At 29.5% G+C, this 13758-nt stretch overlaps 1 protein-coding gene across 2 annotated transcripts; it reads left to right on the top strand.

The window, feature by feature from the left end:
• Positions 1 to 7319: 7319 nt before the first annotated feature.
• Positions 7320 to 11264, top strand: LOC105847501 (anaphase-promoting complex subunit 10). 2 transcript variants are annotated; one of them, XM_065803521.1, is made up of 2 exons: positions 7320 to 7439; positions 10527 to 11264. In XM_065803521.1, exon 2 carries the CDS (start codon positions 10532 to 10534, stop codon positions 11099 to 11101), a length of 570 nt encoding a protein of 189 aa, XP_065659593.1. In that variant the 5' UTR covers positions 7320 to 7439; positions 10527 to 10531; the 3' UTR covers positions 11102 to 11264. The 2 variants fall into 2 exon arrangements, with proteins under 2 accessions (XP_065659593.1, XP_065659592.1); XM_065803520.1 differs by lacking the exon at positions 7320 to 7439 and adding an exon at positions 7859 to 7956.
• Positions 11265 to 13758: the final 2494 nt, after the last annotated feature.

The raw sequence follows: 13758 nt of genomic DNA, 5'->3' as shown, positions 1-13758 counted from the left end.
ATGTTTTTGTTTATATAAATGAGATTTTTATAAACAAACTTAACATAAATATATGAAATAACATATCTTTTGACAATTTAATAATCACATAAACTAAAATAACTTTGAATATTTTAAACAAATTTGTTTTAGAATTGACGCGCAGCAGCTATCAAAGGTTCAAAATAAATGCATTTATCGGTTAAAACGCTTGATGAGGCCCACCCCAAGCAGACAGTAGCTTACTGATTAACATCCCGCCCCCTGCTGTGACCCAGCCTGGGTCACTCAGGATTTTGTGTGTATTCAGAAGCAATGAGCAACGGACTTTCAAAATAATAATAACAACAAATTTAAAGTGCGTTAACACGCGGTAAAATAATTGTCGGCTTTAATTTATTAATGCATTCACGCTATAATAAGGCGTTAATTTCCCCGCATTAAAAATAATATAATACATAATACTTAAAAAAAGTACCTACTACAACCTACCTACTCGAGCACAATCTAATTTAGATTGTGCTCGAGTAGGTAGGTACTTACTGTTCACTGACGACGTTAAAAGTAAAATAAAAGGAAAGAGATACACACTGTTACACGCTACAAGTGTCGTTAGGGAATGACGCACATATCACTATCCGTCAAATTGACAACACTGCCAACCTACAGAAAGAATTTAGGGGAATTCCCTACGCATAACTTTTGAATTTCTTTCAAATCCTTACCAGAAATCAATATTAATTTCTGGTAAGGATCCAAGGGTCCCCTGAGTTTGAGGGCCCCGGGGCACTGCCCCTCGTAGCCCCTAGGTTGCTACCCTGCTGCATAAACCACACAGTAACAAAGTTGAACTATTCTAGTTACTAAAAATAATGTTAATAATTCTAAAAATTCTAAAAATTCTAAAGTTCTAAAAAATTTTCCAAAAAAACAAGTTTTCACCAAGCTGACTCAAAACAGAATTTAAAAAAAGTGGCACAGAATTTTAGCACAAAATTCTTCCACTTCTGCATATAAAATTTGGGTTAATGAAGCAATTTGTGAAGGTATTAGATCAAGATAGAGTCTGTTTTAAGTACCTGAATATTACATTTCTAGCAATCATAAGTGGAAAAATAAAAGTCGATATTAGGTTTTTATTTTTAAATTAAAAATATTCAATTACCCTAAAATTCGTACACTGCTGAAGAGTTATAATTTTGTAACAAAAATAAATTCTGATGAGTTTGACGCATGGAATTCATTTGCTGGTGTTTTATCTAATTTTCCTAGTAATGTTATAGCTAAAAACTATGAAGATCTGATTAAAAAGCTGTTTATCAAACTTCACAGTCACCTTCCCTATTTTCCATCTTCCCTATTTTTCATCTTTATTTCTGGAAAATATAAAAGTTTTTTCTCAGAAAATCAAGTTTTTAGCGAGGAACAAGGGGAGCTTATTCATCAATATATTAAAATCATGGATATGCACTACCAAGGACGATGGAACACTAATATGGCGAGTGATGTTCAGGTTGTTAGATATGTTTGAAGGTCAATAAAAACGCAGCTTTTTTCCTGCTTGAATGTACTTTATTTTGTAAATTAAAACTTTCTGATGTTTGTCTATCATATAGCTTTGTAAAAACTTTGTTTTTCTATCTTTGTCTTTGATGTTGTAAAGGAGGGGGGAGGGTAATTTTCCTTTCCCTCCTCCGGATCTGACTTTAAATGTATGGTATACTAGTTAAAATGTAGCCAGACTAATCAAATTTTAGCATGACATAAACAATACTTGCAGATATTTTTATAAAAGTAATATGGATAGTATAAATTTAGGTTATTTAGTTTAAACACCAAGTCAAAGGTTAACTTCTTCGTCTGAATCATCAAAGTTCATTTAAGATACATTAGCACAACTTGTTCCTCTGCAGTGTCCACGTTTGGCAATTACATCGTATGACACTCAGTAGCTCTGCAGGGGCTGATGATGAATCAGTCTGAAAAGGAATGAGGCCTTCACACTCTTCCTCCATCCCCACTCTTCAGGAAGGAGTGCTTCTTCACTAGCCTTCCATTCTTGTACTTCCAAGTACACACGGAGGCTGTGATACTTGGCTGCTGCTGATGTTGGTGGCAAACTTTGAGCTCGAGCGTGAGATATGTTGGTAGCTACTTTTTCACAGAATCGTTTTTATCGTAGAGTATCCAGATTTTCGTTGAAACTCTTTGAAAACCATTTCATAAGATGACCAAGGCTTTTTCTCCAGCTGATATAATATCACTGACAGATGCAAATCGAGAATTAAATACAGATGCTCGCTCACGAAAATGAATATTTGTCTTGAATTTGTTTACCGATACATTAAATTTTCCGATACGATAAATGTGAGATGTTGTATCACACCCAAGGATTGCACGAATAAAGAGAATGTTTTCACATATGTCCGGGCCAAGTTCTGTATTGACTGTTTTGATGTTCCATTTGCGATGTGCTTTCTTAGTGATTTTCTTGGGCTCAGGACAGAAAAGCAAGTCATGAGACTGCAAACTTGCATGATAACATAGCAAGATAAGAAGGCCCGTATCATCTCCCACCAAAATGGTCATCTTAGTCATAGCTGATTCGACAGCTTTTTGTACAATGAGGACATCAGCATCTCCTGATGCATGGTATGTTTGACAGTTTCTTTTTTTAGTTCTTTACTTTCATAACCATCAAACAAAACGTTGGCTTTTCCATACTTCTTTTGAACATATTCAGTGTATTGATAGCAGACATCCTTGTAAGTGGCTTGAGAAAACCACAGAATTCGTTGGATAAGTCCCCCATCATCTAAAACATACTGTACATCATCTGTCAATGGTATCTCTGAAGTACTGGCAGGTTTCAAAAGCTCTCATATAGCATCAGCCAAAGCTATTTTGTGTGGTTCTCTAAGCATCAGATGAGAATCAAAGAATGATGATGGGTAGTTGCTGAGCTCATACTTAAATACTGATTATAAATCAACAGCAGCATTTGCCACAGTGATGAGTCGTTGAAAACGAAACTGAGGGTCAATGTTGACTTGATGGTTATCAGTGTTCAGGGGCTTAGCATTTAACACCACTTGAGCTTTTCCTTGTAAAAGTATATTCCGTGACATTTTTTCGATCCATGGAGCTCAGAATCGTGTTCCCGACTGCCTTTGCAGCATCACTGTTGACAGTGGGGCTTTGTCTAGCTTTTATCATGTCCTTGTTTTGTTTGCACAAGTGAGCTCCTGCATTGCATTGTTGATTTCTGCGCATGCAGGCATTGATAAAAGTCAAGTAAGACGCTGTTGTTCTGTCATTCCTCTTCCTCTTGTAAGTCCACCACTTATTTTTATACTTCTCATTAGAACTTGTTCGATTATGAGATCTGAGGATAGACCAGCCCAAAGGCGATCACTCCTTCTAACCACGTGCATTCCCTTTTCAAACTGCATTTGAATTTCAGGATGTTCTTTTTGTAATTTTGACATTCATTGCACATATATTCGCGCACATTTGGTGTACAGATTATGTCCTGATGCTGCCAGATAAGGTAGCATTTCTGATATTGCACTATGATGCAAAGCTTAATTGCCTGTTCGCTCTGTCTTGATGAATTTTCGAAGAATGTCTACCATATCCATGTATTGTACCCAGAGAGCAGCATTTCTAGAAAATGTCATCATGGTCTCAGCTTGCTTTGCAAGACATTTTGCTACTTTCTTTAGAATGTCAGTCTGGCAGACTTCATTTGCAGTCATTGACCATTCATATGTTTACCACAACGAATTTGCAGCTCTGATGTTAGTTTCAGGTGTGGGCTACTTAATTTTTTTTTTTTTTTTTTTTTTTGACGTTTAAAAATATACATTCCGTAATTTACTAACAAAATATAAATATAGCAGGGGCGATAAGAAGACTAATATGTCTTATCACCAAGCCCCTTTATAAATTCTGTAAATATAAAGTTTAATTTTAAAATAAGAAACTTCGTTAAATTTATGAAATAAACAAATGTACAAAAGTGGTAAAATAATAAATAAAACATCTATTATTAAAAAAAAAAAAAAAAAGTGAAAAATTAGCTAGAAGCGCTATAGGCTTAGCAAAAAACAAAAACAATAAAAATATATATATTAGGATATAAATAAATTTAACTCAGTCTTTTTCTAAAATTAATATACTTTTCATGTATTTAATAGATAAATCATAATGTAATTTCAGAAATAGTTTTGTGGTAAATCATTCTTTATTAATAGCTGTCTTAGTTTTGTCTTAAACTCATTAAGCATTGTTAAAGTTTTAAGTTCAGTTGAAAGTATTTTATTCCATGCCTTTGGTCCTCTTATTGAAATTGAAAAATCAGTTGCTACATAATAACTTTTGGGCTGTATATATCTGTTATTTGAATATCTAGTTAGATATTTGTTTTCCTTTATTTTGAATAACGGGTTAAATATTTTTGGAATGATACTTTTATTAATTTTGAACATAAAAATTAGGAGATGATAAATACTTATTTGGTAGATATTTAGTATATTTAAGTTAATAAATAAGGGTCGAGAGAGTGTATAGCGGCTTTTATTGGATATAATTCTGATAGCATGTTTTTGCATATTAAAGAGTTTTTTCAATTTATTTTTATTGGTACTACACCATGCAATGCTAGCGTAATTAAGATAGGAATGAATAAAGGAGAAATATAAGAGTTTTAAACAACTTAAATTTAAAAATGGTTTTGCCCTATATAGCATGCCGATGTTTGGAATCCATTGTATTATTTACCATAACATGTGGTAGAGGAACATTAAATGCTTGAGACAAGAGCATAGCATTCAGTACAGCATCGACAATAAAATGACCTCGAACTGCACAAGCAATGGCTTTTCCAGACAACATGTGGACTACTGCATTCGGTGCATATATCAACTCAAAAACTTCTTGTAGCCCAGATGAAGCCATCAAGTGTCCCATGCATCCAAGAAAACTCATTCAATATGAAAGCTGTCTAAATGCAACACTTTCTGGAGGTTCCGCTGTAATTATCATCAAACCTTTCCACCAGAGTGGCTGGTCAAATGTAATAATTGGTAACACATCATGGCGTTTTGCATGTTGATTAAGAAATTTCAGAATAAAGTAAATGCATGTTGTGTCACTTGGGTTCATGTCTATCATTGGCAGAAACATAATTGATGACTTTCCTGTGTGAACGCCTTGATGAATAAACTGCATCATTGCGGACCATGCTGGCCGTGCTGATCCAAGCATATTCGAAGTCTTCCACAGGATATCTATATCGGCAGTTATGCCCTGAGTATTAATTTTTTAAAGAGTTTTAAATGTTACCGCTGGTATTGCACATCTGTCTTCATTGTGGTAACTGATTGGCACCCTTCCAATCCTAGATATATCAATAGCACTCACTTTCGTCCTAGGAATTTGTCTGCATGCTTGAGTCCCAGGTGTAATCATAGCAATCATGCCCATACCATGAAATGCATTGCCTCCATCCAAAGTAGCAATGTTGTGGTCTACATAGTCAGCTGCATACTGGACAAACTGGGTTGTATAGTTGGCGATTTCTGTCCCTTGTGAATAAGCCGTACTTTTTTGAAATTTAAGTACTTCTTGATAGGAGCAACAAAATTTATGATGATGCAGAGTCAATTAGAAACCGCGAGGTGATAAAGCTCTACTTCGGCCAAACTGGATTAGTGGTAACAGAAACCTCGGTCTTGTGGCTTGCATTATAGCTTGTCCAATGGAAGCAATCTTCACATCAATTTTTTTCCCAACAAAAAGTATTTCAAATAATAGCCTGACTGTTTCTGGTAAGAAGCAAATGCCCATTTCTTCTAATTCATCATGTCATCACATGATGGATAATTTTCATAAGATATCTGCACTGCCTTTATGCCCTCTTTCAATATTTTAGCAGCAGCCTGCACAAGCCTATGCTTCTCATCCTCAGTGTCATCTATCCGTTGATTGATGTAGTAACCCTGAAGCACAGCCCTTGCTGCCGTTCTAAAAGTCACCACGTTTGGTCTTCCGTTAATCTCAGTTAAAATAATTCTGCCAAAATGTTCCTCTAGCTTTACTTTCATATAGGGATTGCTGTATGGTTCTTGTGTGAAACCAATTGATTGCAGTTTGTTCTTCATGAGGTCGATAAGATCATTTATAGTGATCTGCTCATCATTTTCCACTAAGTAGCTTGGAGCTTCTTAGAAGCCATTCATTCTTTCTTCATCTTTTGGTCGACCCAACTTAATTTGCTTTTTCGGGGTGTCATCTGTTTTCTGTTGAGCAGCTGGTATTTGCTTCATTGTACGAAAGTTGACACTACAAGCTTGATGGTAAACAACATCAGTAGCATGAAGCTCATGAACATGAATAATTCGTCTTTGCACTAAATCACCCCATGTATCACCACGTTCTTGACAAGTTGTCAGAACTGTTTCTTTGAATTCGATTGTCTTTACCTGCAGCACAGTATACTTTTTACCTTTTTTATCACTGATCCCTAGAAAGGCTCTATGTCCACAAAACAGACAATGTGTTTTAAAGTCAAAAATTTTTTCAGACAATATAAGTGAATGCCTTTTCTGGTATTTAACGTGCTCTTCATCTTTTTGCCTTGTGACTTTGAGAATTTGATGGGGATTGCAGTATATTTATCGACAATCTGTGTGCACCTTTATACCAGGCTGTGTGTGAACGTTATCACCCCTTTTTTCACTAGATAAGTTAATCCTGGAGCTACCCTTGCCACTTAAAGTTACTGTCAGTTTATTTTCTTCATCAATGGGTTCTTTGCGTATTGCACATTTTAAGAAGTCCATATCTGAAATTTAACAGGAAAAGTTTTTCACACTGTATATTTATGTTTCAAAAAACTCTTAACTTTTAAATGACCAAGATCTTTGTAACTTTATACAGTAGGTACCTTGCTTGCTGTAAGTTGAAGATAATCTATAAATTATTTGTATATAAAACTATTGAAATTATTCTTTATTTTTATTATTTAATGGCTAATACTTTGTTTAACTTATAAAAAATATAACTAATTAGAACTGAAGAGTTAAAGAGGATTAAAAGAAAGCAAAGCCAGACACATTGTTAACGTAACCATAAAAATTGTGTGTCATTTTTTAAAATTTAATGACTTTCCCCAAACAGAAACTCTTAGGACTTTTTATATGTCACATAGAACTACTTGGTAGTTATTATGCCGTAGAAAAACCTTTTGTTGCAATTTGTTCAAGGTAATTTTATGTACTGCCTGTACTATATGGTAGTATGCATAGTGCTCAGTAATAATTTGTGTTACTGCAATTACACCAACGAGGAGCAGCGCAAATAGCAAAACTAAGCGGTTTTTTGTTTTAATTTAATTTTAAAAACACATGGAATCAAAAAAACAACAATAATAAAAATATTATTTAATGTCTTAAATTGTAAGCAAATAATTTGATATTTGTAAATTAGCAAGTTTAAAGTAAATGCATGACTAATATTTGAGTATTTTTTGGGATTTCTTTTAAACATAAATTTTTCTCATAAATTTCAGAACAAGTTTTATGATAATGAATAAAGAATTCAGATATGAATGAATTTAGATTCTTTATAGTTATATATTATCTAATATTTATTTCTATTTATTTTTTAAAATATTTTAAGTATTAAATTGTAAGTATATTTACCAAGTTACAATTATTAAAAAAACTTGGAACATTTTTTTCAATTAAAATTAAGCATTTTCAGTTTCTCAGTACAGTCATAAACACTCAAAATAAACGGTATTTTTGTGTGTTTAAAAACAACATGAAAAAACAGTTAATCTGCTTTGGTACATTATAGTAGTATGAGCTGCCCAGGGAAGAGAACACCCATTCCTGTTGAGCACCTAACTTAATTTAAGGAATGCATTTAAGCAAGATTTAAAAATGATAATATGTACTATCAGTGTATTCAGTAAGTTTATTTTGAGACAATAAAGATAGTAACATTGTTTAAAAAATGGCGAAATAAAAAATAGTGAAAAGAAAGTATAGAAAATATTAAACCTTATTATTTTTTGAATTAGTATTGGAGTAGTATATTGTTATTACCTTGTTATAAGGTAATAACAATATATTAATATTACCTTATTATAAGGTAATAACAATATATTGTTATTACCTTGTTATAAGGTAATAACAATATACTATTTCAACAATATTTAAACTAATATTGCTCTATTAGTAATTGTAAAACCATTTTTATGTAATGGGTGAATGTACACTCATTGTTACTTCTACATCAAAATGAGACTTGTGCTAGAATAAAATGGCAGTATAGGACCATTAGAACTCTATTTTAGAAAATTAATTATAAATTTAAAATTTTGCTGAAGACAATAAAAATATTTAAAAGCTAAGCTTAAACAAAAAAGTTTTATTCAAAGATATAATTGATAGAGGCAAAATTGGGAAAAACAAAAAGACAGTTTTTTATTACACATATATAAATAAATATTTATTATATTTAACTAAGCCTTTAAGTTTTTCCTGATTTTGCCTCTATCAATTGCATCTTTGAATAAAACTTTTTTTGTTTAAAGCTTAGCTTTTAAATATATTTTGTTAAATAAATATATATATATATATATATATATATATATATATATATATATATATATATATATATGTATATATATATATATATATATATATATATATATATATATGTATATATATGTATATACATATATATATATATATATATATATATATATATATATATATTATATATATATATATATATATATATATATATATATAAATGTATATACATATATATATATATATATATATATATATATATATATATATATATATATATATATATATATATATATATATATATATATTAAATGTATATACATATATATATATATATATATATATATATATATATATATATATATATATATATATATATATATATATATATATATATATATATTACCGGTAATTCAGCTATTTTCCTGGGTAACCAAAATCAGCCATTTTGTTGCAGTGAGTATTTTGAAAGAAATTTTTAATAAACAGTGCTGTTACTATTTGTTTAAATGTTGCTTTAAATTGAGTTGAAATACTATTACCAGGATTGCTTTTATTTTAAACTTCAACCAATAATCTTCTTGATATAAGTCTAAGAGTGTAAGTCTATGAAGTCGAAACCACAAAGCCCTATTTACTCAATATAGATGTGTCTCGCTTTAAATATATTTTTAAAAATAAATTGAATATATTGCAAAACGGAAACTGATTTATACAGATGTTTGAATAGCTTCTTTTTATTGCATGAGAGAATTTTTTCATAAGAGAATTTTTAGTAATTTTTAAATACTTAATGCTTGTTCATTCTAATCTAAAGGTACTTAAACAATTAAAATAAGACACAGTAAGTAAGTGTTGTTTAAATTCTTTTTTATTTGTTTTAAATTTTTTAATTTTATTCACACTACAGTAGAGAAGGTCAACTCCTTTTTTTGCAATTCTGTGTCTTTCTTAATCTTTTACTTTCCATAGCATATTAGCGATTATTTCCATAGCATATTAACGATTTTTTTACAATTCTGTGTCTTTCTTAATCTTTTACTTTCCATACCATATTAGCAATTATTTAGTGATAAATAACAAAAAAAAAAAAATTTATATAACACCACAATTATAAAACAAAAATTAGTCAGCATGAACAAAATTTTTTGAAGTTGATAGAGTTAAATTTTATTTTGAAGCCCTTGATGTTTTAGGCATTAACGGCGTCAGACAGCAAGTTATTCCAAATATTAACTCACACACAAAATTAGTTAGCATGAACAGTATCTTTTGAAGTTGATAGAGTTAATTTTAATTTTAAAGCTCTTGATGTTTTAGGCATTAATGATGTCAGACAGCAAGTTATTCCAAATATTAACACTCTCATATTTAAATATATAACTATTACATACTATCTAGTTTTTTTGCTTTATCTCTTGAATTTTTATTTAATTCATACATAATTAAACTTTTTGTTATGTGTTACATTAATTTTTTCATTTGTTTGTTCTTTGCTTGTGATTTTCATGAATAATTTTAAACAGGGTTGTTCCAAGCTGATTGTTCCAAGGGCCTTGGGTCAAAATTAAATTGTTCAGTCCAAAATTTAAGTGTCATCTGTACAATCAATTTGTAAATGTATAGACTTTTTGAAATTTAGCAAAAATTTAGCAATTATTTAGAGGGTCCCTAAATCATTAGGGCCTGGGAAAAATGTTCAATAAAAGATTTCAAAAAAATTTCAGTATGATGCCAGATTATTTAAATGCACAATATAAGTTGTATGTATGTATATATGTATGTATGAAATCACATTGATTTTTCATTTATAAGGATTTTTTATTATTAGCACTTATATATAAGTTAAGTGATTTTTATTTTAAATTATTGATTTTTAAAGTTTATTGGTATTTACTTAAATATCGTTTCATATTGCTATATTTACTTATTCATTTTTAGATTTAATGGCTGACGATTCTAAAAAAAATACAATTCCGATTAGTTCAATCTTTTCTGATGATCTCCAGGATCAAGTTAGAGAGATTGGCGAAAATGCTGTGTGGTCTTTATCTTCATGTAAACCAGGTTTTGGTGTATCTGAACTACGTGATAATAAATTAACAACTTATTTTCAATCAGACGGACCTCAACCACACCTCATAAACATTCAGTTTCCATGGAAACAAGCAGTAAGGTTTGTATCAATATACACTGATTATAAGTCAGATGAAAGCTACACTCCAAATAAAATTTCTATTCGTGTTGGAAATGATAAACATGACTTGAAACAGAAAGAGCTTTTAGAACTAGACGAGCCTTGTGGGTGGATAAATGTCGAATTGGATAACAATGGAAACACTCTTAAGACATTTATGATTCAAATCGCAGTTTTAGGAAACCATCAAAATGGAAGAGATACGCATTTAAGGCAAATAAAAATTTTTGCTCCAAAAGTCAATTCAACAAGTTATAAAATACCATCTATTGAACAGCTGAATGATCCTGTTTTAACTGAGTTAAGTTGCATAAGATGACAGCACTTCTATACTATATAAAATAAAAAATCCTTAATCAATATAAATAAACTAATTAGGTAAACCGAAGAGGGACCATATAATATAATTTGTGAATAATTTTTCAAGTCGAATTATTGTTATTTGTTAGTTTTTCTCAATTAAAAAGAGTAACAAAAATTTATTTATTTATCATTTTTGTGATTATTGCAGTTTAAACTGAAAGTATAAATTCAAGTTTTAATGCTGTCTAGCTTTTATCAGATTTGGGATAAGTCTGATCTTACTATTGCTTGGTATCATTATTCTAGATAACAGTATTATTGGGAAATGTTTATATTCATTATTTTTTATGTTAAATAGTTTTATTTTTTTAAGAAAAGATCCACTTTTTTGGATCGTGATGGCTATTACATAAAAAATGATTGTTAAATTTGTCTAAGAGCACTTATGTGCTGATCTTTTATTAGGTGAAATACAAACATGAATTCAGATACATTAACTTTAGATATCTAAACATACACTTAACTATAAATATTTGTAATTAATGAAATATAAACAAAAGTAGTAAAAACACAAAATAAAATAATTTTTTAGAAGTTTTTAATTTTTTATCATAAACATGTATTTGTAGTTATATATATATATATTAGGGTTATGACTGTTTTTCAACTCCATGCTCCTGTACTGTAGTTTGATGAACTTTTAACTAAAAAGCATGAAATGAAATATTATTTGCATATCTTTTGAAAAAAGATCACCCTGCCATTGAAAATTGATTTTTAACTACACAAACCGGTTTTTATTGTCGTCATCATTGAAATTTATTTAAATTCAGTTAAATATTTTAATAAGTATATATATTTTTTTAAATATAAAATTTTTGAGACAGTTTTTAAGATGCACATACATTGACTGAAAAATATATACTTATTAAAATATTTATATATAACCATAATTAGTTACCTAAATTGTAATGGCCATCATGGCGATGAAAAACATTAAAAATATAAACATGTATAAAGGAGGTAAAAAATATTGCGAAAAAGTGGTCGAAACCTTTTTCCGATTTTTTTTTTTAACAGAAAGTGAACTTTGTGCAATCTTTTTACTTTAAACAGATGTTAACTGTATTTAAGCTCGACATAGAGTCATTTTCTGTAAAGAAAGTTTATAGCTTTGTTTTCATTAAATATTTATTGCAAAGAGTGCATCTAGAAGATTATACAGGTGTTTTTTCTTTGTTGTTGATTAAATATGAAAAGATTAGAACTTTTAAACATAATTCAAGAAGTTGGTGTTAATCATGAGAATTTGCAAGCCGTTTTAGAAATTTAAGCAAAAAATAAATTGCTAACCAATGAAGATCTGTCTGATGTAGAACTCTCAGAAAAAATTTGACTTTTTATTTATAAATTTAGAGTTAAATATGCAAAGCATAATCATAATTTTAAAAGATTTTTGTTTTTAAAAGCCACTGATTAAAAACATAAGTTTTAATATATATATATATATATATATATATATATATATATATATATATATATATATATATATATATATATATATATATATATATATATATATATATATATATATATATATATATAAATATATATATATATATAAATATATATATATATATATATATATATATATATATATATATATATATATATATGTATGTTTATATATATATATATATATATATATATATATATATATATATATATATATATATATATATATATATATATATATATATATATATATATATATATAACAGGGCAGGTGAGACACCTTAGTTGTGGTGGAGTAGGAAAACTCTAATATAAAATAAGAGGTAAGAGGAGCTCTTGCCACAATAAAAATACTCAATCCTGTTCTAGAAGTCTATTTTCTATTATAATAATGTAAAGAGGTCATCAAACACAGTTTTTTGTTGATGAAAATTTATGTCCACAGTACCACACTAGTGTGGTTTAGGCAGTTTTCCATAGTATATATTTTTTACATTATCATAATGGAAATAGTTTATCAAATAATGATGTTATTTATTTTTGTTTTAGTTTGGCTAAAACTCATTTAACTGAAGAATTAGCAGAAGCTGCTGTTGTACGTGCAAAATCAAATCCTGGAAAATCCGATTTGGGAGAGAATATTAAAATGTTTTCTAAAGATCTACCAGGCTAAACTTACCAATCTGATAATTATCAGCCAACTATGATGTCTGCAGATCAAGCTTTATCACTTAAAATTCAATGTGATATGAGTGATTTACAATACTAGATTATTCGAAACACATCTCTGATGCAAAATGCTGACATTTATCCCCCATTAAAAGCAATCCTAAAATTAAAAGCAGATTGTTATCCGGAAGGTTTGCATATTACAGAAACGTCTGCGAAGTGTAGTTTGCAGAACAAAATTCAAAGCAAAGGTATGGTTGCATAACCATACCTTGCTTTGAATTTTGAAACTAAATTCTGAGCAGCTCCAAAATTTAGATGAAACAGTTACACATGGAGTATTCCATTTGAAATGTGGCATGGATGGTGCATCTTCACAAAGTATTTATAATCAAAGGTTTGATGATACTGATTTTATAACTGGTGTGAAGAATGAACAGTCAGTATTTCAAACTTCAATAGCTCCTTTGAAATTAAAAATTGGGGTTC

This window comes from Hydra vulgaris, chromosome 08 (genome assembly GCF_038396675.1).
Source record: "Hydra vulgaris chromosome 08, alternate assembly HydraT2T_AEP".
Lineage (NCBI taxonomy): Eukaryota > Metazoa > Cnidaria > Hydrozoa > Anthoathecata > Hydridae > Hydra > Hydra vulgaris.
The sequence above is the reverse complement of the archived record's forward strand: the minus strand, read 5'-3'. Positions and strand labels throughout refer to the sequence as shown.